A 22992-nucleotide genomic window follows, 5' to 3' on the forward strand; every position below is an offset into this window, starting at 1 on the left:
CATCACGGTCAGTTTCTTTGACCTCAACTTTGCCAAATGAGGCAGTTAGAATAACGGAATATATTTATACATTTTAAAATGTAATAATGGTCCAACAATCGAAAAATACGTTATACATTTTATAAGGCAATTTCATTATTGTAAGGCAGATATTGGAAACATTTTCTACGTCTGCAGTGCAGGCCTAGGCCTATGGCACACTTTCTTACACTAACTATTTACATTTGACCTTGAAAATATCGCTATAAATGGTTACATTTTTTGTAACCTCTCCCCTGAATCAGCCTACTGGAATCGACTGGAATACCCATTTTGTCTCCCCTAGTGGAGGAAAAATGAACCTACAATGACAAATTAAAAACAGGGATGAGCGCCATGTCTGGTTCTCCGGTAGTGGAATAGACAACGGGACAGAAACGTTTTAATTCCAGGGTCGGGGATCCCGTTCGGTCTCGGTGTTAGCGATGTCCGAGAGCGCAGGGATTCAGCAGGGCTCCCCGGCCATCGGTGCAGCGGGATCGGCTCCTGCGGCTCCGGGAGCCGGGGGAACGGAGGGTTCGGCTGCCACGGTAGGATCTGCACGAATCGCCGTGAAGAAGGCGCAGCTCCGCTCCTCCCCGCGCCCGAAGAAACTGGAAAAGCTCGGAGTGTATTCGTCTTGCAAGGTAGGTTGAAGTATCCATTATTACATTATGTTTGCAATATTTTGCAAGTGGTTTTGTTTCAAATGCCTCTTGGTTTGCAATGAAGCTTACCAAAATGCAAGCGCAGCAAAGGAAGCCATTGCCGCAACCGCGCTTGATTTTTTTTCTTCATATCCCTAATGCTCTAGTTATACCTGATGGATCTAATGGAAAATAACACCAGAAAAAAAAAACATCATTTTCAACCTGGTGCTGCCATTTCTATTATCATTATTGAAATGTTTCTGTCGAAGTGGGAGTGTACATGTAAACACTGTCTTCGCGCTTTGACGAATTCTGGTTGGCGAGAGGCTGCATGGTGCGTACTTGCTCAAGAAAGCGGAGTGTGGGGGGCGTAATTCGTCCCAGTGGAATAGAGTATGTGTACTTCTGCGGTCTGTCAAAGCACTGTGGTAAAATAGACAAGTATTTGCTTGTATGTACCCTCTACATGAGAGACAGCGTCTTTGTTTTGACAGGGTAACAGCTGCTGGGGGGGCGGAGTTTGTTGTTGTTCCTTGCGCACGTTTCTGTGCGCAGCTACAGCGGAAAAATAATAACAGAGTTGTAGTGAAAGGGATGTCCCACTAGGCAGGCCTAACTATTTCAGTTTGTTGCCAAGCTGCCTAGAACTTGTAAGCAAATGTTGATAGCTGATTTGTTAAGCTTTGTGTTTCCTATTCTATTACATGTTTATAATAAACGTAAATGACAATGCGTGCGGATAATTCCACAGGAAGCACCCAAAGCTTGTGACTCACTAACACTAAACAAGGAGTTAACAGTCAAAATGGATGACAAACACCAAATATAAAAACTCATCATACTGAACAATATCAGGCAAATGCACTGAAACAAACTTTCATCCATTTCATTTACTCAAGGCAGGCACACACAGTCTACACTCTGCAAAGTATTCCTTATAGTTTTGTAGTGGTTTTATTGTTACATTTATTTAGTTGTATTGTTGATATTTTGCTTGTGTATTTTAAAGTGTTTTGTTGCTTTCATGTTTTGCATTTTTTATTATGGACCCCAGGAAGAAAAGCTAATGGAAATATGAAAAATCTTCATTTATGTGATATATGTGTTTGCTCATGTATTTCTAATCCTTGTCACTCTGTGCTGTAGGCTGAGGGGGCCTGTAAGTGTAATGGCTGGAAGAGCCAGAACCCACCCCCCACACCACCCCGCATGGACCAGCAACCCAACACTGTCAATCTGCAGGAGCGCTGCCGAAGCTGCTCCCACACACTAGGTACGTCTAAGAGGAGTGGAGAGCACTGGGTGGGCCCTGAAGGCCAGCAGCCCGGCACCGGAATGAGATGAAGGCGTGCTACTGGCAGATGGAATGTTCCAGAACAGTCAGGAATTAAGCATTGGGGTTTTTCTGGTAATCGTAACTCAAGTCTGTTGTTTGTCTGTCCCTTCCGCTCTCTATGTTTGTTTCTGTCGAACACTCTCAGGTGATCACGTGACACATCTGGAGAATGTATCAGAGGAGGAGATGAACAGGCTTCTGGGTATAGTGCTAGATGTGGAGTACCTGTACACATGTGTCCACAAAGAGGAGGATGCCGACACCAAACAGGTTTACTTCTCCCTTTTCAAGGTAGGTGAAATCTCCACAAGTCAGCAACACATTGCTTTTAGTGCATCATTTTAAAATGCCCCCTTGTTTCCTTCAGCTGTTGAGGAAATGTATCCTACAAATGGGCAAACCTGTGGTGGAGGCACAGGAGAGTCCCCCTTTTGAGAAACCCAGCATTGACCAGGCAAGTATACACACACACACACACACACATGCAAATTCATATTGTAAAAGATGTGTACACCATATTTTAATTACATTACCACTTGGTTCCTTCAACAGGGGGTGAATAACTTTGTTCAGTACAAATTCAGCCATCTTCCCTCTAAGGAGCGACAGACCATTGTGGAGCTGGCTAAGATGTTTCTTAACCAAATCAATTACTGGCAGCTTGAGACCCCCTCACAGAGACGACAGCGGGCGCCTGCTGATGATGCCGCCGGGTACAAAATCAACTACACCAGGTACAAGCGCCTTTGGATGATGTGATTCCAGTAACAGTTTGTGACATGTTCAAATCTAAGTCACTGAGCACATTATGGGCTGGATTCATGTTTTTGACACTTTGGGAGGTGCCAAGTGCTTATCTTCATGTCTCAAATACTGTCCAGTACCTCCTATAACATACATGTTGGCACCAATACATACATGTGGTCTATTAAAGTTGTTGAATTTCCTCTTAATACCAACCGGTGACACACATATGTCCGGACAGTTTTACAACCCATTATTAAACCCCTATTTCTGTGTGTTTTTTAACAGATGGCTGTGCTACTGCAACGTGCCCCAGTTCTGCGACAGTTTACCGCGGTACGAGACGACCCAGATCTTCGGGCGGACCCTGCTGCGCTCTGTCTTCACCGTGATGAGGAAACAGCTGCTGGAACAGGCCAGGCAGGAGAAAGACAAGCTACCCCCAGAGAAACGCACTCTCATCCTCACACACTTCCCCAAGTAAGACACACACTGTATCATACACAGGTGCGTTGTGCATGCAAAAATGTGCACACAAACACACACTTACACACACACACACACACACACACACACATCTAACCTAGGGACACCAAAGTTGTTTGCCCTTAATCTTAATCCTATACTAAACCTAACACTAAACTTAACACTTAATGCCTAAACATGATTTTGCCCTGACCGTAAACATAATAACCTAACCTTTATGGCTTAACTTAATTGTCAGATTTTATATATATTAAAACCAGGATCACTCACAAGTAGAGGAGAATTCAGTCTTCCATTGGCATGATTATATTGTCTCTGTGTTGTAGATTCCTGTCCATGTTAGAGGAGGAAGTGTACAGTCAAAGCTCACCCATCTGGAGCGAAGACTTCCTGGCTGGATCCTCAGTTGGACAGATCCCCATCCATACAGGTAAACACACATGACCTTTGACCTGTAGCCAACTTGTTGAACAAAGTTGCCCCTCAGCGTTTTACCATGCCTCTCAAAGTGAAGAAATGTTGTGAAATGATTGATAATATTACCTGTAGTATAATTATTTTGAAGGGGTGTCATGAGTAATTAATTTGTTTTATTTTAATCTTATTGTTACAATAGACCCTGTTATAAAAACCTCACAATCAGATATCCCTGATTTGCTCCCACCTTGTGGAAGTTAACTGAATTACAGTTGCACCAGTTCAAACCAAATCTCCCTTTATAGCACACTTTCTATATTCACTTTCACTTTTGGTTGACCAATGTTCTTTCTTGACAAAATGCCCCTTTTATTAAAATACACACATTTTGATCTGACTGGGACGCCATAGCTGTCCTAAAAACACCACCAGACGTTACTGTCAGTTAAATGTTGCTGGCAAGCCAACCAACTAATCTGTTAATATCAAAATGCATCCAATGTTGGTGGAAAGTGGTTGGGAACCCCTGGTCTAATGATCTCCCCTGTGTATTATGACAGTGATCAGTGCGGCTCCGGTTGCCAGGCCTCTTTACCACAGCACCAGCCCAGTGTCTGTGGACCTGTCCAGCTGTGGCAGTGTCAGTCCTGCCAGGAAGGCTGTATCGGCTCTGGAACCTAGCCCAGGTGAACACAACAGGCCTGAGGCCCATGTCCGCTGTCAGCTTGGACTTCTGAAATAATACCTGTAAACATTAGACATCTGTCCGTTAACATCGTCTGTCTGTGCAGGTGGGGAGAAACGAAGGCCACCGGAGCCCCTCGCTCATGAGGAGACTAAGAAGCCCAGGATTGTCGGTGACATCCCCATGGAACTCATAAACGAAGTCATGGCAACCATCACAGATCCCGCCTCCATGCTGGGACCAGAGGTAACAGTCCACGCAATTAGCCAGTCGCATTAGTCATCAGTACTTCCATCGATGAACTGTCTTCATTCCAGTGTAATTGATTTGCGCCACTAAACTGACGTTTTGGGAATTATTAAGTTAATAAAGAGAATGAGGAGGATGGAGAGGATGTGAGGACGCTGTACAGGCCGTAACAGGACCCGAAGATGATGAGTTAGGCTTATGTGGTCTCCCCCCTTCCCCCAGACCAACCTACTGTCTGCTCACTCAGCCCGCGATGAAGCGGCCCGCCTGGAGGAGAGGAGAGGGGTGATAGAGTTCCACGTCATTGGGAACTCCCTCAACCAGAAGCCCAACAAGAGGATCCTGATGTGGCTGGTGGGCCTCCAGAACGTCTTCTCCCACCAGCTGCCTCGCATGCCCAAAGAGTACATCACACGGCTTGTGTTCGACCCGTGAGTTGGACGCTGTTGGACTGGTCCCCAGAGAGAACAAAACAATGGCCACTGTGTTAGCCCGTCCAGTTTATTACCTTGAACGCTGATTTAGGTGACCTTACACCATTTGTTTTTGTCCCCGCTGTGTTATGTCAATAGTGGCCACAGCTGTACTTCGAATCTAGCTGCATCTGGTCTTCAAAGTCAAGTCAAAGTCAAAGTCTTTTATTTGTCGAATGCATCGGATAACGTGGTTCACTGTGAACAATGGAATTATTGTGACATGGCACGTGATATCTACTTAGTAATTAAGAAAAACATAAAGCAAAAATAATCACGGAAAATATTAAATATACATAACAATGGTTACTAAATAATACATTACAATGGTGACTTCCGCCCTGACGCAGAAGTTGTGTTCACTTGAATAGTATTAGCAGTTTATTACATTGTTTAAGGGAACTATTTCATTCCTCTTCAAACAGGAAGCACAAGACTCTGTCGTTGATCAAAGATGGCCGTGTGATTGGAGGGATCTGTTTCCGGATGTTCCCCTCGCAGGGATTCACAGAGATTGTGTTCTGTGCTGTCACCTCCAACGAGCAGGTCAAGGTACGAAGGGACAGGGGAGCTTTTCTAGCCTGAGCTCTGATTTCTTTCTTATGGTCATTTATGACATTAGATATTCCCATTCTCTTGCTCAATCCAGCGTGTATACAGTTGCATCATAGCTATCAAAACACCCAATCTGGGGAAAGGTCACATAGCTGTGCCAAATGTCTTCACCATGCACTCTACTCTAACTTTGCCTGTGGTTTACATAAAACCACACTCATTATCAGACCTTACTTTGTTTAACCATACCCTGAACAACTTATGAATAGGTAATATAAGCAAGAATTGCTAGCAAATATCGACTAACTTCTGAATTGAACTTAAAATGCTCTCATTAGCTAATGATTACCTTGTTATCTGAAATGAATTTGATGATGATGGTGAAGTAGTTTCCTACAAAATATTTACCAACTTTAGCATTGTCTATGTATGTCCAAGTGCTGATATGGCAAATTAGACCAAACTGTTATTTTATTGTAGCACTCGTTCTACGTTGTCAAGAAGGTTGTTAATAATGTGATATTAATCATGGCCCTATTAAATGGCTTTTGCTCATTGACCCCTTGTGTTTGGTGTTCAGGGATACGGCACTCATCTGATGAACCATCTGAAGGAGTACCACATCAAGCATGACATTCTTAACTTCCTTACCTATGCAGACGAGTATGCCATTGGCTACTTCAAAAAACAGGTCAGTAGCCCCTTTGCTTTATGAAAAATCAGGAGAAGTCGCTCTCTGTGGGTTGTCATCTGAAGGATTTAAAAAACAATGACCATTTACCAAACAGGCACCAAAAGGCTTGCATATAGTCATGGAGATTATGCGGGCCTATTCAGAACTGGGTATAACTGCTTTTAAACACTCTGCCCCAATCTGACCTTAAGATGAACATTAGAGTTCCTAAAAGAAAATTGATCTGATGAGAGAAGTTTTATTGTCAATTGTGATTGATTTCTTAATGTGTGTATTTAAAATTCACATTCCGTAAGTGTTTTTTTTTCTCGTAATACCGGGCTGAGCTGTAAACGAGACTTGGGTGTATAAAGGTAAAATAATTACAAATATTATCTCTCTTCTTTCCGTCTTCCTCTCTCAGGGGTTCTCTAAAGACATCAAGGTTCCCAAGGCAAAGTATGTAGGCTACATCAAAGATTATGAGGGAGCCACGCTGATGGGCTGTGAGCTAAACCCCAGCATTCCTTACACAGAATTCTCTGTCATCATCAAGAAGCAGAAAGAGGTAGGTACTGCATGTGGTTGTGTGGTTGTCCGTGTTTTAAAATGCCTATGAGGACATAAAAATACCCATAGTTAGAGAAGGGAAATAGTTAAAGAAGGAAAGTTTGACCTTGTGGGAAGGTGTTGCTAGTCGTAATGAAGAGAAAGGCTAATTTCCATTTGGACGTTAGGTTTATGCTAGACATTACAAAGGTCAACTGAGTCATTTTATCTAAACTGCTCACACGCATCATCAAATGTCTGCATTACCAGGGTTTAAAATAGAACTACATTATATCATTGGTTTTGTCAAGCTGTGAACAAAGAGTCCCTATTTATCTGTGGATTCATCCTCCGTGTAGAGAAACTTATTCATTTATGACTTAAAGTCCACATTCTAGGTCTGACAAAAGATTTTATACATGTATGCATATTTCTGTTTAAAAACAACAACCCAATGGATTTGGTAACATTGGGTTGGAGTTTTGTTCAGGTTAGGGTTGGATTTAGGCTTAAGGAAAATAAGATTTGGAATGGGAATCCTTTTTGGGACCATACAAAAAAGTTTAAATCTAAGATGTCTGTGTGTGTTTAAGTGAAATAATTAGGGTTAGGGTCAATTCAAAGTAGTACATTCAGGACATACATTGAAATTATGTTGTATTCTTTGTTCAATACATTTGTAAAGATTTTTTTTTTACAATTTTTAAATTGTAAATGTATCATTTTCTGATTTGACTGCTTTTGTTTGTTTGTAGGATAAGATAGAAGAACTAGGATTAAAAGCCTTCTAACAAGGCCTTCTGGAATTGACATCACCATTACAGACATGCTCTATTTCTGTAGCACAACACAATAGTTTCAGTTTTTTAACTGATTCAGTAACTCAGTTGACCTTTGTAATGTTTTAATCAAGGCAAATACCAAGATACATAGGAAAAAAACATGTACTATTTGTGTCAAGGGTAGTTCATTCAAGATTTAAGTCTGAAAACTAGAAAATATTATTTATTTCGCTTTTTGCATTTTTCAAGATCTAACAGTGACTTCAGAAATGTCCTTCAGACTTGTGTAGGCAAAGGCTTGATTCATTGTAGTCGAATGCAATACTTCTTTATTGGCTTAAAAATTTGACTATTGACCCAGAATGAAATATGTGGGAAGTCTTTATGCACTTTATCCACTTCAGTCAAAATAGCCAGAGATCACAAACACTCCTGAAACCGCCATAGGGTATTAGCACTTTTGCCTAATGACATCAACTCGCTAACTGAGATGGAATGATAAACTGTTTTCAATACTATAGATTAAAACAATGGGCCAGTAATAAATGATCAAATGTAGTTACTCTCTCCCTTTGTCTTTCAGATAATAAAGAAGCTGATTGAGAGGAAGCAGGCTCAGATCAGAAAGGTTTACCCAGGACTTTCCTGTTTTAAGGAAGGAGTTCGCCAGATTCCCATCGAGAGCATTCCTGGAATACGTGAGTTTCTTACCCATATCAATATATTTTCACTAGAGCTACTCTCAGCAATTGGCAGCAATGTGGCTGTGAAGTGTCGTAGGTCAGAGGTGAGGTGAACCTTGTCACAAATTTAACTTGACACTTTTTTTCACCAGGAGAAACTGGATGGAAACCTGTGGGGAAAGGGTAAATCATTTTCAGTTCCTCTGTTGGCCATCCCAGTTCACAATTTTTATTTTTTTTTGGAATGCATGGATGGTAAGCGATGGCTTTTATGATCACTGTCGCAGACGGGGAGTGAGATAATGACTACTTCCTGTTTCCTGTTGTGATCCCAGGAAGGAACTTAAGGACCCAGATCAGCTGTACTCCACCCTAAAAACCATCCTACAACACGTTAAGGTGGGTGGAAACGCACACGCCGTCATGTCATGCACACAGACGCGCGCGCAGACCGTTTTATACTGCTGTGTGTGTGTGTGTGTGTGTGTGTGTGTGTGTTATGCATTATAGAGTCATCAGAATGCCTGGCCTTTCATGGAGCCAGTGAAGAAGACAGAAGCCCCTGGGTACTATCAAGTCATACGCTTCCCCATGGGTAAGTAGGACACCGCAGACAACTAATACAGACCGTTGAATTGGTTGTTGTCAGGGACAAACACTTAGGGATGTTGTGTCACAGTTGATCACTGTAAGCTCAGCATGCCTTTCCTTCTAAATCCCACACGTGGACCAGAGGTTTACCCGTAGTCATGCTGATGTGTTATTTAACCCAGACCTGAAGACGATGTCCGAGCGCCTGAAGAGCAGGTACTACACCACTCGGAAGCTCTTCATGGCTGACATGCAGCGCATCTTCACCAACTGTCGCGAGTACAACCCCCCCGAGAGCGAGTACTACAAGTGTGCCAATCTGCTGGAGAAGTTCTTCTACACCAAGATTAAGGAAACGGGCCTCATCGAGAAAATCAATTGAAAAGGAGGGGGCTTCAGTGGAAGAGTGGGAAGTTGCTTAGATGTAATGATTTTAAAAGGTTTTTATTTTCTTATTCCTTATTTTTGTACTTGCATTTAGCCAGAAAAACATTTCGATATATATCTAGAAAGGAAGGATGCATTTAGGTCTGTCAGTATACTCTCTCCGGTCTTTTATCTACTCTTCATCCTTGCCATTCTGCCTCCCGCTGCCTTTAATCCCTCTATGCTTCTCCCTCGCTCCGCCTTTTCTCTGTTTACTCAGGAAAGCAGACGTTGTGCGTAGAAACTCCACCTGTACACCTTGCCCACATGTAGATTCATACTATATTCCATTTTCACAAAATAATGGACCATCTGATTTGAGAAAGGATGGTCTGTCCATCAATCAACCATTCAGCGTCTCCTGATTGATGTTACTAGGTCATAATGGTTCACAGTGAAGTTGCCCGTGATGCTGATCTCAGGTCAGTTTTGCCGGTTTCCCTCCCTTAAGGTTGGTATTGGGTAAATCCTAGATCTGTACCCAGGGGAAACCATAGTAATCTGAGTGGTTGTAATTTGGGTTCCCCAACACATACGTACAGCATGACGTCATGTGAGTTCTGTCCCTGAATTTATGAGGTCAAAGTTTGTATGTGTACTATTAGAGTTCATCCTGCCAAAACAAAACCTATATTTTAAATCTGTATGTATGAATCTTAACTCTTAAAACTTCTTGAATTAATGTATATTTTCTATGTATATTTTTTTGTTCTTTTTAAACTGAAAGGATGGTAAGACTCTTTTCTTGAAGTTAACCTTGCTGGTCCATGTGGAAATTCCCATAGGGCCAAGTGACCATGGAAATGCACTTATTTATTTTTAATGCAAGTATTCAACTGCACTTGGTAAATAAGAGCATTGGTTTCCTCCATGGAAATGCACGCTATAAACTAATAGCTAATTTATGTAGAGTTTATCCTTATTTATGTGCTGTAAGTTAAAGTAATAATACTTAAAAGGTCTTAATTTATTATTTTTTCTGTCTAGCAAATGGACATTGATACCTTTGTAGTTTGGAGATAAAAAAGATTGTGCAATACTATGTAGTTTTGCTGTTTTGTATAAAGATAATTTTCAAACTTTAGGAGAAAAAAAAAATCTGGATTTTGTAATGTCTGGAAGAGTTATTACATGGCCTTTGTACTATGTAGCCTATTTTATAGACTGATTAAAATAGAGGTGAAACTAATGGATTGGGAGTCATTATTTTCCTGCAACACCAGCAACTGACAGAAATTCCTACTCAAATCCTACTTGAAAAATATGCACAAGAGCTCTGACTGGACAGCTTAAAGTACGTGACAATTAAAACAAGTGTAGGTGTCTAAACAGAATGGACAGAATGTTTATTCAAATACAGTACACATTTAAATACAGGGTCGTTTTCATAAGCACAATAGTATACAACACCATCATATGGAAGGTTCAGGTGAGGGTTAATCTCTTCTCACATGTTACATCCACTTTTGGTTTATATACACATACCTGGCCAACAATCCATCATGAGAGGCATATACACCTTTTTTGGGAGATACAATTAAATATCTTCAAAACCCCTTCTGATATGGCTAAAGTCAGTAAAGGTTCATAGGAAGAACAGTTAAAAAAAAACACAAAAAGCTGCCCTCTAATTGGATAAAACGGGTAGGACAAACAAACAAAAACAGTCAAACTCTGAAAGGGTAAAAATTGTGTTACATGCTTGGAGATGTAAGACAAGTTAGTGACATCCGACAAAAGACTCGTTATATTTCTCCAAAGACAGTGCTCTCTTCATGGACTTCCTGGGTTTCTGCTTAAAAATGGGCGAAGAGAGGAACTTGGTATCTGTGAACTTGTCTCCACGCCTCAGTTTCCTGGGAGAAAGGAAACAACAGGTTTGGAGAGAAAGAACAATATTATTTTCTAGAATAACTTGCCAGATCAATAAGAACAACAGAGTGTTTCCCCACTTGCTCTGGTGTAGTCTAGGTACTCAATCTTAAAGCATATTTAGTACTCACGCGTGAAGCGATGGTTCTTTGTAGTCCACCGCCGTCGTGGACCGCCTCTTCCGGGTCGCGACTGGATTGGAGCATCGGTCTGAAATTCGGGAGCTCTTAGAAGAGAACGTTCGATAGGCTGCAGGGGTAAGATTGGTCACATCAGTCAGACTGAAGCCCCGCCCAGCCCTGACACCAAGCCCACCTGTGGTCAGAACAGAAAGTGTGTTTAAGGTTCAGCAAAGTTGGTGTGAAGAAATTGTTAATGTTAGATACACATACAGAAATACCAGAGGAGTGAAAGATTTCTATATAGTGTTATCCAGTGTTATTCAAGTTACTAAGACTTTTGTACAAGTTGAGACTAAAGTCCCCCTGCGCTTGCGTCCGAGGCAAGCCATGAGTCCCTACGGCTCAAGTCCGATCCTAGTCTTTGACACCAACTCTTCCAGTTGCAAGTCTCGGTGGTCAAAGTGCTTGAGCCCTGGTCCTAGTGTGCCAGTGTAAGTCACTGGAAAATGATGCTGACCGGTTTCAATCTTTGATAAGGGGTTGAAGCCTGCTTGTCCACACTCCATATCCTCACCAGGGCTGCTGGTGGCAAGCGCAGTGTGAAATAGCCTCTCTGAGTCAAAAGTCACGAAAGCCATGACTCGAGCACTACAACGCGTCCGGTAGCAGGTGTTCAGAGAAGAAGCAGAGCATGCGAATGGGATGCATAAGACACCGTAAGATTATTTCAGTATCGATCATGAACAGGGCTTCAAAAGCTAACTGGGCCATACCGGTCCTCTTGCCTGCTTTGGGGATCAATTTCTGGGGCGTACTACTGGTTGGTAACCCAGGTGTCTCATAGGGAGAGTCCCTGAAACCAGACAGGACGTTGTCGATCCTCATCATCTCCACTTCCATTCCCGGAGTGACTGGAGGCTCCTCTTCATCGCTGACCTGATCTGGAAGACAAAAACACCATATTCGGGAACACATTTACACAGATGTTTTCAACACTACTGTTGTTTGCTCCTTGGGGTTTAAGGCCGGGTGTTTCTGTAAAAGCACTTTGTGACAAGTGCTGTCGTAAAAAAGGCTTTATAAATCCATTTTATTGATGTAGAACAACATCACGTTCTCTAATCTTCCATAGTTCCTGGCCAGAAGTCATGTATACGCGGTTATCTGGGATGCTAAGTTATGTCAATAGAATATTGGCCCTAACTGCAGTTTCCACGTCTTCTGGATCATTAGTCCATCGATCAGGAGCTTCACGAAGTGCCTCCAAATATAATTATTTGTGTGTCTTTATTTGTAACACAACAGCATCGCTCAGTTTGTTCAGAAATAACTTTTTTCCTATAACAGAAATATACATTTGTAAGTTGTTCATAGCTTACCCAATGACAACTGGGGTTTTGGTGGGGTGCTGCTCTCGGCTGATTCAGAAAGCTGTCCCTTACAGGTGAGGGCAGGCTTGGCCTGCTCTGGGGGGGTGTGTGTCCGTCGCAAGTCACAGCTTTGTACAACATAAGGGCTACCTTCTGACGCAGCAAAGCTGGCCTCCGTGGAAACTAAAGACAACGACTGTTTCCGCACTGAGCTCGGCCTCCGTCCTTTTTGTGGTTGACGGTCTTTGAGTGGTTTCTCCGGGACTGGCAGGGCTCGACTGACCTCCATTTTGGTTCCTACATAAACACGAGAGATGAACAACACACCTGAGCGACATCATTTCAAACACGCTGCGACCGTATTAACATTGCACTAAAGAAACACCAAAGGACAGTTGGGGTGGAATTTAAAAGCTTACCACACGATGACCCGGATTTGGGTGGGGGGTTGTTCTCCTTGTCTATAGCTGCTTTGGAGATCTTCCCTCGGCCCCCGCGAGTGACGGCAGGCTGGGCCTGTTCCCGGGAGCTCAATCGCTTTCTTTTCTGAGGAACGTACGGGCTGACTTCCGACTCAGAAGACGAACTAGACTCCGTGGTCTCTCCCTTCTCCACTTCCTCCTCACATGTGGGCGCGGCCTGGGGGACTTCCTTGGTGCCACCACCCTTGAATGGTGTTAGGTGCACTCCGTCCTCACAGTCAAAATCAAAGGTGTCGTTGAATCCCTGAGATGTGTTGAGGGATGTGTTGAGGGGGGCAGTGGGTCCCACCTTAACTCTGGACCGTGTAGCCGAGCGGTCTCGACTCTTGGACCGGGCTCTGGGTTTAGAGTTCTCCCAGGGCTTTTTCAAAGGGGGGCGGTCTGGCTTGCGGCCCCTCTCTGCCTTGCGTGCAGCCGGTTCGGGGCGCTGTGGTTGGGCCTGTTTTAGTTTGGTCCGGGGTCGCTGCTGTTGACCGGCTGGTTTTACCAGGGGCCCCGGTGCGGATCGCTGCTTTAAGTCCTCTGAGCCAAATGGATTGTCTCTCTCTGCCTTCACTTCCTGTTTGTGGTTCAGGTCAATCTTGTTGTTCAGAACCGACTGCTCTGCAAGGACCTCAGACTCTTCCTGTAGGAGCCCTGGAGGTGCGCAGGGGTTCGGCTCACAAAATGAGGAACGGTTCCCTACCTGCACATGCTCAGATAGCCTCCTACTGCCCTCCCTCCTGCGACATCTCACGCTCACAGTCCGTGGCAACCCCACCTGCGCCCCACTCTTGCCTTGTCCTGCCCCTTCAGGAAACTGAGGGTCTGGGAGATGTACAAACATTGTCAAAACTTGCAACAACATGGATATTTCACTAGACGTAACACATCTCTTCTGTCAGTATCTCAAGTAATAACTAGGAAATATATTGGGTAAAAGGCCTAGCATAGTGCTGTAAACATGTTTCTGGTAAATGTCATTTTCCTATACCTGAGCGGATTGGTGAGACTGGCACTTCATCTACCATCCTAGCGTCTTCCAAAGCAGAACCACTGTGAATTATCCTGTTCACAAGTAAAAATGGGTAGGAACTCATGAGATTTACAAGGTTACCTGTGAGTGGAGTGAATCACACTTGATGCATAACAGGGATTCTTTAAAGGTAAGAAAATAAACTACGCTTGAAAATAAAACTAAGTTGATAACCGATACAATATAACTCACCATGAAGAGTCAGCTGGCTTTGGTGGTTCGGTGAGAAGTTGTGCAGGTCTAGTCTAAACACACAGGTAAATACAATAAACAAGGGTATAGCAGGAACAACTCACCTGGGAATAAATATTCAGGCAGCCTCATACCTGCAAGTTCCTAGCCTGCGCCTCCTGGTCTTTGAGCATCCTCTTGAGCAGGAGGAGGTGGAGAAAAAGGGCCTGCTGCTCCCTCTTCATCTGCAGGATGACACCATTGGCCTGCCTCACCTTCTCCTTCTCCGCCTGCAGGGCCAGCGCAAGGGCCTTGTTATTGACCTGTACGTTCTTGAGGACCATCGGCTGTACGCTGCCTGCTGTAGGGACAAGGGGAAAAGGAAGAGAGTTAAGAAACTTGAAAGACTGATGTTTCAGCAGTATTATATCGCCCAGACATAATTAAGGTGGTCAGCCATTTATGAGACCCAGACATAATTAAGGTGGTCAGCCATTTATGATGTGTATGTTTACATTACCAGCTTCAACATGACACTGGCTTATTCCATTTAAATTAAATCACCTTTTGACAACTGATTTGAACGAAACCTTACATAAATATTTGCTACTCTGAACGTTAGATTTTGCAACGAAATGTAAAACATGCAGAGCCAATGGTGTTTCAAGTTACTACTCTTTCGCATACCCTAGTAACCCACGATACAATTACACAGACACACTGAAAATCATAGCATAGCCAGGGTTAAGATTGAACACACAATCAGCACTAACCACTGGTTGTGCTGATCCTTCTGGACCGTCCTCTGTTAGTCGCAGACGTGTTGTTCAGGCGCTTGTTTCTCTTCTCAATCATCTTCTCCTTTATGTCATCAAGACTTTGCCGGAAAGACTTCTTCTGCCCTCGTTCCCTCGCCATGGCTAAAAGTATTGGACGGGGGAAAGCATCGTTATGGGATGAAAATCATTGAAAATCGACGTTACTGAAAGTTGTTTTTGATCCGATTTACCCCTACGGTCAGTAGAAGCTAGGTTAAGTTAGTTAACGTTAGCCGTTTAGACTATGTAGAAGCGGTATTGCAACATATACTGACGTTTTAACTGTTGACTTACCTCCACCGTTCAACCCCGTTGACTAAAAAAGTATTAAAACATCTATATTTCCCAAATAATTATCATAAAGTCACAACTGCATTAAGCTACTGTTAACTTTCGAATTCTGGGTAGCGGTTGCTGATTGGTGAGAAAACAAGTCGGTTTTTACGTCATTTCCTCTTACCGGAAATGCAATACTTTACTTTCCCAGTAGGTGGCATTAGAGCCATTTGTCTCTTCTGTCTCATTCTCTCTTCAGCGTGTGCACACGATATTGGTACACAAAACTAATAACAGGATAATACTGTTAATACAGGCCCAGTTTCAGAGAACATAATTTGCTTTGAAATTCAACATAGATCACTGGCTGTTGTAGAAACATTAAGAATGTTTGAATAGCGGCAGCTATCTTTGAATGTAGTGCACCCAAGATATAAAGGTCCCTGTGTCTTGTGTACTAAGTCATCAAATTGTTTACTACTTTATCACATTTGCATGATACGTTAACATCTGCTTTAAAAATGAAAGAATTGTATTAGGAAAAAAAACGAAATCATATAATATTGTAGGGATCCAATTTGTATCGTAAGGATCCTATTTGGACAATTTGTTACAAACCTGCTGTGCTCTATGCTGGAAGGCATCCTTAAGTTGTTTACATATTTATATATGCATGAAGGTTTTGGCTGAATATTCTGACTTCTGCTTTCAAGCCTCTAGACTGAACCTAATCTCTAACCAGGCCAATGGATGCACAATATATCTTTTGACATCACGTCACTTCTCTTTTTCACTCTCTGTTCCACCCCATTTCTCTCCTTTCTCCCTCTTTGTTTTCACTCTCTCTCATTCTGCTTTCTTCATCTCTCCTTCCTTGTTCAATCATTCTGTTTTGTCTGCTCCCGACACTGTAGATAGTTGTTCCCATTGTCTCAGTATTCGCTCAACAAACCTTCCAGAAATAATCCAATTCAGGTATAGTTCAACCAAATTCCAAAATAGCAAATTCGTTTCTGTAAGTGTTAAGGATATCACTGCTTCAGGGAGTATCCCATTTCTATTGTCTGGCTACCCCACACAAGCCTTGAATCAGTGGTCTTCTGCACCAATCTGCACCAAAATCACAGATCAGGTGACCATCCTTTTCTCAAGCAGTGAACCACTCTAAAGCTGGCTGATGAATAATATAATGAAAACTGTATCCAGCATGTAGCTCTGATTCAGAGTCTCTGCTTAATGGTATGGACACTTAAGGCTAAGAAGTAGGTGTAACACCCCTCTGTGTGATATTCACCCCTACTCAATTGAGAATCCTGCACCAAGCTGAGCCACACTGCCACATTCATAGGGTTGGGCGCATCGATAGCCTACCAAAGTGTCGATACATCCCATCCTGATTTTTCTTTTTGCGAATCGATCCTCAAATAAAAGTATCAATACAGGGTGCGTTCAATATTTAGGCTTTTTTTAATGAAACAGAATTTGAATCAGATGCCGAAAGTGAAAAATCTTTGGAAAATGTAGAAAACATCTATCAAGGATAGGAACAATTTCTCCTTCCACCCTCTCCCCCTGCTCCTGGTCATCTCATAGCTCCTCACGGCTCTTCACAGGCACACTGAGAAACATGAAGTCAAAACGCGGTGATGGTTACCAGGGTCCGTCTGAAGGTATCAATATCAGTATTGGCATCTGGATATTAGACTTGGCATTACTTGGTACTGGATTGAAAAGAAAATCAGTGGTATTGCCAATCCCTATAAATTCAGTTCACGGCACCACTGTACAGTTGTACATTTGTGGCACTAATCCCATTTAGCGTGTACTACAATCCCATTAAGTTCTGGGACGGATATTAAGGTTTCTGTGCATCATGTTCAAACTACTACTTTCCGATAACTTGGACATAATGTTCAAACATTTTTAATTTTGGTTAATCTTCGTTCCACGACTTTAATGGGATTTGTAAAAAAGTGCCAAAGACAATGCCAGAGAAATAAAGGATTGCTGTCATAGACTTCTTATACAGCAAGGAAACCAATTTGTCATTTTTTCTATCGCAGGCCAACTTTCCTCCTCTGCATGAGTCAAATGGAGCAATTGTATCTTGACACAGAGGACCTCTCCCTCTGCATGGCAGGGCCCAGGCTTCATGATGACTCAGAAGGAGCCTTGCATCAATCAAGCCTGTTTTTATGTCCAAGACATTGAAAGGACTGACAAGAGAGTGGTTTAATTAAGCCCAGGGTGGGTTAGGAATAACTGTGTTGTAAGGGATACATTTCCCTGCCAGCAGTGTTACCATACAGTACATTACCTCACCAGTGCTCACAAAGCTTTGGGGCACCCACACAGTGTGCCATAGTAAGCTACAAGTCAGACGCCTGGCTAACAGTTTTAAATGATGCTACATATAGGATGTATTGCAGCACTAGGGAGAGAGGAGACAACCATTTGTGAACATGGATGTGAATGGTTAATGGATGTGAATGGTTAATGGATGTGAATGGTTAATGGATGTGAATAGTTAATGGACGTGAAGGGTTAATGTTGACCACATTGGGCAACAGGGATCCCACGTAATCTAACTACTTTCACAACAACACAGCAACTTAATCTCTCCAGACATCGCATACATTATCTTGGCAATATTACTTAACCGGCGTTTGCACAACCAACTGACAACACAACCCACGCTACCCATCCCATTGCCCGTTGATTCACAGCAGGGGAGACGTGGTCCGTGCCCTGTCATTTCCCTGAAAGGCTATGTAAATGTTATGCTGTCACTCTGGCTGTCACAGCAGGACACAACATTCGCCACCGCACTGCTCATGTCTGCCTGTGAGACATCATGACACATCAGGTGCCCATTAATTATCAGCAAGGGGATATCAGGGTGGTAATCAGCAGACAAAACAGTGGCCATGTTCCAAATTGCACCCTATCCATCACTGACATCACTGGTGAACAATGACAGGTTGGGATTCACCATGTCAAAATAATTTTCCTGCAGTGCTTGAAAAATGAAGATATTCGTTGTCACAAGCTATCATGGCTGCCACATAATTTTGGAGTTTTATGTAAAGCATATACATCCTACTAAAGTATTAAAAGGGTAATGTTATGATGCAGAATGACCCAGAATTGGACAGAAACGCAGCCATTCTGGTCAGGTTGAAATCCAAACCAGTCCAATTTCAATTAACTGCATTCATTTTCCTGGTCTCCTCCTTGAACTGCCACCTTAACGTGGTGGAGGGGTTTGAGTACCTGAGTGACCCTAGGAGCTATGTTGTCTGGGGCTATATGCCCCTGGTAGGGTCTCCCAAGGCAAACATTGGCGCAGCCGGGGGCCCACCCTGGAACCAGGCCCGGGGTTGGGGCTTGTATGCGAGCGCCTGGTGGCCGGGCCTTTCCCCACGGGGTCCGGCCGGGCTCAGCCCGAAGGAGCGACGTGGGGCCGCCTTCCCGTGGGCTCACCACCTGCAGGAGGGACCATAAGGGGTCGGTGCGTAGAGGACAACCCGATCCCTGGACACTAGTTCTAGGGACGTGGAACGTCACATTGCTGGCGGGGAAGGAGTCTGAGATCGTGCGTGAGGTTGAGAGGTTCCGACTAGAGATAGTCGGCATCACCTCTACGCACGGCTTGGGCTCTGGAACCACACTCCTTGAGAGAGGATGGACTCTTCACCACTCTGGAGTTGCCCATGGTGAGAGGCGGCGGGCTGGTGTGGGTTTGCTTATAGCCCCCCAGCTCTGCCTCAATGTGTTGGAGTTTACCCCGGTGAATAAGAGGGTCGTTTCCCTGCGCCTACGGGTCGGGGATAGGTCTCTCACTGTTGTTTGTGCCTACGGGCTCCATCGTTCTACTGGGGGACTTCAACGCCCACATGGGCAACGACAGTGACACCTGGAGGGCCGTGATTGGGAGGAACGGCCCCCCTGATCTGAACCCGAGCGGTGTTCAGTTATTGGACTTCTGTGCTAGTCACAGTTTGTCCATAACGAACACCATGTTCAAGCATGAGGGTGTCCATCAGTGCACGTGGCACCAGGACACCCTAGGCCGTAGGTCGATGATCGACTTTGTTGTTGTTTCATCTGACCTGCGGCCGTATGTCTTGGACACTCGGGTAAAGAGAGGGGCGGAGCTGTCAACTGATCACCACCTGGTGGTGAGTTGGATCCGATGGCGGGGGAGGAAGCTGGACAGACTCGGCAGACCCAAGCGTACTGTAAGGGTCTGCTGGGAACGTCTGGCCGAGTCTCCTGTCAGAGAGATCTTTAACTCCCACCTCCAGAGCTTCGACTGGATCCCGAGGGAGGCTGGAGATATTGAGTCAGAGTGGACCATGTTCTCCACCGCCATTGTCGAAGCGGCCGCTCGGAGCTGTGGCCGTAAGGTCTCCGGTGCCTGTCGAGGCGGCAATCCCCGAACCCAGTGGTGGACACCGGAAGTAAGGGATGCCGTCAAGCTAAAGAACGAGTCCTATCAGGCCTGGTTGGTTTGTGGGACTCCTGACGCAGCTGACGGGTACCGACAGGCCAAGCGGGCTGCAGCCCGGGTGGTTGTGGAGGCAAAAACTTGGGCCTGGGAGGAGTTCGGTGAGGCCATGGAGAAGGACTATCGGCTGGCCTCGACGAGATTCTGGCAAATCGTCCGGCGCCTCAGGAGAGGGAAACAGTGCCCTACCAATGCTGTTTACAGTGGAGGACCACACGTTTCGGGACCACACGATTTCGTCTCTGCTCTTTGCGGATGATGTTGTCGTGTTGGCCCCTTCTAACCAGGACCTTCAGCATGCACTGGGACGGTTTGCAGCCGAGTGTGAAGCGGTTGGGATGAAAATCAGTACCTCCAAAATCCGAGGCCATGGTCCTCAGTCGGAAAAAGGGTGGCTTGCCCACTTCAGGTTGTTGGAGAGTTCTTGCCTCAAGTGGAGGAGTTTAAGTATCTAGGGTTCTTGTTCACGAGTGAGGAAAGGATGGAACGGGAGATTGACAGACGGATCGGTGCAGTTTCTGCAGTAATGCGGTCGATGTATTGGTCTGTCGTGGTGAAGATTTACCGGTCAATCTAAGTTCCTACTCTCACCTATGGTCATGCGCTTTGGGTCATGACCGAAAGGACAAGATCCTGGATACAGGCGGCCGAAATGAGCTTTCTCCGCAGGGTGGCTGGGCGATCCCTTAGAGATAGGGTGAGAAGCTCGGTCACCCAGGAGGAGCTCAGAGTAGAGCTGCTGCTCCTCCACATCGAGAAGGGTCAGCTGAGGTGGCTTGGGCATCTGTTCCGGATGCCTCCTGAACGCCTTCCCGGGAATATATATATATATATATATATATATATATTAAGAGACCAATGCACCTTTTTCTTTCCTTTGCAATTTTTTTTTAAAAGGACGGTTTTGAGTTAGGAACAGAATGGTAAAAATTAAGAGACCACTGCAAATTGAACGCTTCTGTTCCTCACTCAAAACTTTCCTTTTCAACATTTTTGGAAAGGAAAGAAAACGGTGCAGCGGTCTGTCATTTTTTCCGGCGCTGTATATACACATACATACAATACTGTAGTTTGTTGAGTGGTGTTAAGGATGTGTGCAGTGCAAATAACATGAGTGTATAAAGGTGTAAAAAAAAAGGATAACGGGAAGAAATATAGTAGGAGAGGAAGATAAAATGAGGTGAGAAGCTGCCTGTCTTGGTCAGAGAGCAAGAAGGGAGTCTGGTGTCTGACAAGCTCTGGAACTTTAAATATTACCCTGAATATCCCACACACAGATGTTCACAATCCTGGCTCTGGAGAATTAATGCGAGCAATATTCCAGCCATGTTGAGAGAGAAGATGAGAGCGATGCTGCTGTTGCTGTGATCGAGTGAGAGGTGATTTCCTAGCCTGGCCAGTTGAGTTATTAGTCCTGGAGAAACTGAGGATGAATATTGGACCAATATGAACACCACAGGCAGACATCGAAGACAGATTTCAATACGGCACAAATTGTGTTAATGTGGCAAGAATCTGATTTATCTCTGGAAGACTTACATTACCAGTCCATGGGTAACAGTTTGTTCAGAGGTAACATAATGTTTTTACCCTCTAAAACTGAGTAATTTATAAACATGGCCAAAAAAATGTCAGCTGAATATAAAAAAAGTATTCATATTAAAAGGTTCCTTAGATATGAACATTATTTATATCCTGAAGTCGACATTAACATATGCTGTATGTATATTTTTTATTTGCAGTACAGTGACTTGTTCTCTGAGGATGTAATAGTCAAAGAATATAACATCTTGTGAACTTTTCTTCATGCCCCCCCAAAAAACCTTTGTTTTACAGGTACATACAAACAAAATGTATTTTATATATTTTTCATTACAAGCAATATCTCAAAATCTATAACTATATGAAATTAAATAAAACCAAATGTTGGTATCTGACAGTTCTTGGGCAAGTCTCTTCCCCAGATTCAGAAGATAGATAGGCAGTTCGGAAAAGTGGATGGAGATCAGCTGATGAAGCCAGGCCAGGAGATAGGAAACAGCAGAGCATCACAGATTTTTTTCCTTTCCTTTGTGAAACGTATTTTACTTTTCTTGTCATTTTTCTCTTTCCTTTCCTTTCCTTTCCTTTCTCTACCCCCACATATATGTCCAAGTGAATTAACCATTCAAACTAATCTTCGTTCCAACCCGTCAGTGTCCACCCATCTTTCCCAGTACACTTCCATCCACTATTTTCTTTTGCAATGCATTTCTCCATTCTACTGTGGCATCACACAGAGGACTTGAAACCTCTCAGCAATAACATTCCAGGTGAAATTGCCTTATAAAATTTTTATGTTGCTAAAGAGCACAATGATATTTCATATTGACCGACCTTCATCCTTCAAATTCCCTAATAGTAGATATTGCCAAGTCCAAACAAACCAGTATATTATGACATAAATGCCATTCCTGGATCTGACTCAAATATGAGCCATGGGTGGGCAGTAACAACAGAGGTTGTGAATCGATTCTCTTAAATCTCTCAGCATTCTTTCCGTGGCAAGGATTGTATATAATAGTTTGAATTAGTGGTTTGTAAACCAGTTCAAAAAATTCTTCTTTCAGTCCCTAGTTGTGTACAATGTTCATGCCCACTCCTCCACCTTCTTGGTACATTAAAATAAAACCCCATACAGACATAAAACGTAATACTTCACAGTTGAGGTGGGATGTCTTTCACCACACTACTCTTGCCATCAGTCTGGCATACCGTACATCTTCGTCTTACCCGTCCACATCTCCCCAGACTCTTTTTAGGTACTTTTTCGCCCATGGTGTTTTCTAGGCGAACCCTTGCTATGTGTCTCCTGAAGTTCTGCTCGTGATGTCTTCCGCAGATGGCGATGACTGACTCGTCTGCACCTACCTCCTGGAGTGTTCCTGTTGGACAGGTCTTCATCCTCACTATGAGGAGCGTTCTTCGGTCAGCCACAGGGGAGTTCTTCCTACCAGGAGGTTTGCGATTGTCTCAGACCACCCGTGTATAATTATGCTC

The 22992-nt window shown here is 43.8% G+C and overlaps 2 protein-coding genes across 6 annotated transcripts; one reads left to right on the plus strand and one right to left on the minus strand.

The window, feature by feature from the left end:
* Nucleotides 1-200: 200 nt before the first annotated feature.
* Nucleotides 201-10506, plus strand: kat2b (K(lysine) acetyltransferase 2B). 2 transcript variants are annotated; one of them, XM_010873568.5, is made up of 18 exons: nt 201-665; nt 1815-1941; nt 2150-2295; nt 2372-2458; nt 2557-2738; nt 3037-3228; nt 3561-3664; nt 4212-4337; nt 4443-4582; nt 4808-5016; nt 5484-5610; nt 6194-6304; nt 6711-6854; nt 8201-8315; nt 8456-8483; nt 8636-8699; nt 8811-8895; nt 9074-10506. In XM_010873568.5, exons 1-18 carry the CDS (start codon nt 465-467, stop codon nt 9271-9273), a joined length of 2388 nt encoding a protein of 795 aa, XP_010871870.2. In that variant the 5' UTR covers nt 201-464; the 3' UTR covers nt 9274-10506. The 2 variants fall into 2 exon arrangements, with proteins under 2 accessions (XP_010871870.2, XP_010871869.2); XM_010873567.5 differs by having other exon boundaries at nt 203-665; nt 8453-8483.
* Nucleotides 10507-10972: 466 nt separating this feature from the next.
* Nucleotides 10973-15607, minus strand: sgo1 (shugoshin 1). 4 transcript variants are annotated; one of them, XM_020050303.2, is made up of 10 exons: nt 15462-15607; nt 15123-15269; nt 14505-14710; nt 14371-14423; nt 14137-14210; nt 13101-13970; nt 12691-12978; nt 12097-12252; nt 11321-11438; nt 10973-11173 (listed from the first exon to the last, which is right to left on the minus strand). In XM_020050303.2, exons 2-10 carry the CDS (start codon nt 15265-15267, stop codon nt 11038-11040), a joined length of 2046 nt encoding a protein of 681 aa, XP_019905862.2. In that variant the 5' UTR covers nt 15268-15269; nt 15462-15607; the 3' UTR covers nt 10973-11037. The 4 variants fall into 4 exon arrangements, with proteins under 4 accessions (XP_019905862.2, XP_010871872.2, XP_010871873.2 ...); XM_010873570.4 differs by having other exon boundaries at nt 11321-11504; XM_010873571.4 differs by having other exon boundaries at nt 12085-12252.
* Nucleotides 15608-22992: the final 7385 nt, after the last annotated feature.

This window comes from Esox lucius, chromosome 10 (genome assembly GCF_011004845.1).
Source record: "Esox lucius isolate fEsoLuc1 chromosome 10, fEsoLuc1.pri, whole genome shotgun sequence".
NCBI lineage: Eukaryota > Metazoa > Chordata > Actinopteri > Esociformes > Esocidae > Esox > Esox lucius.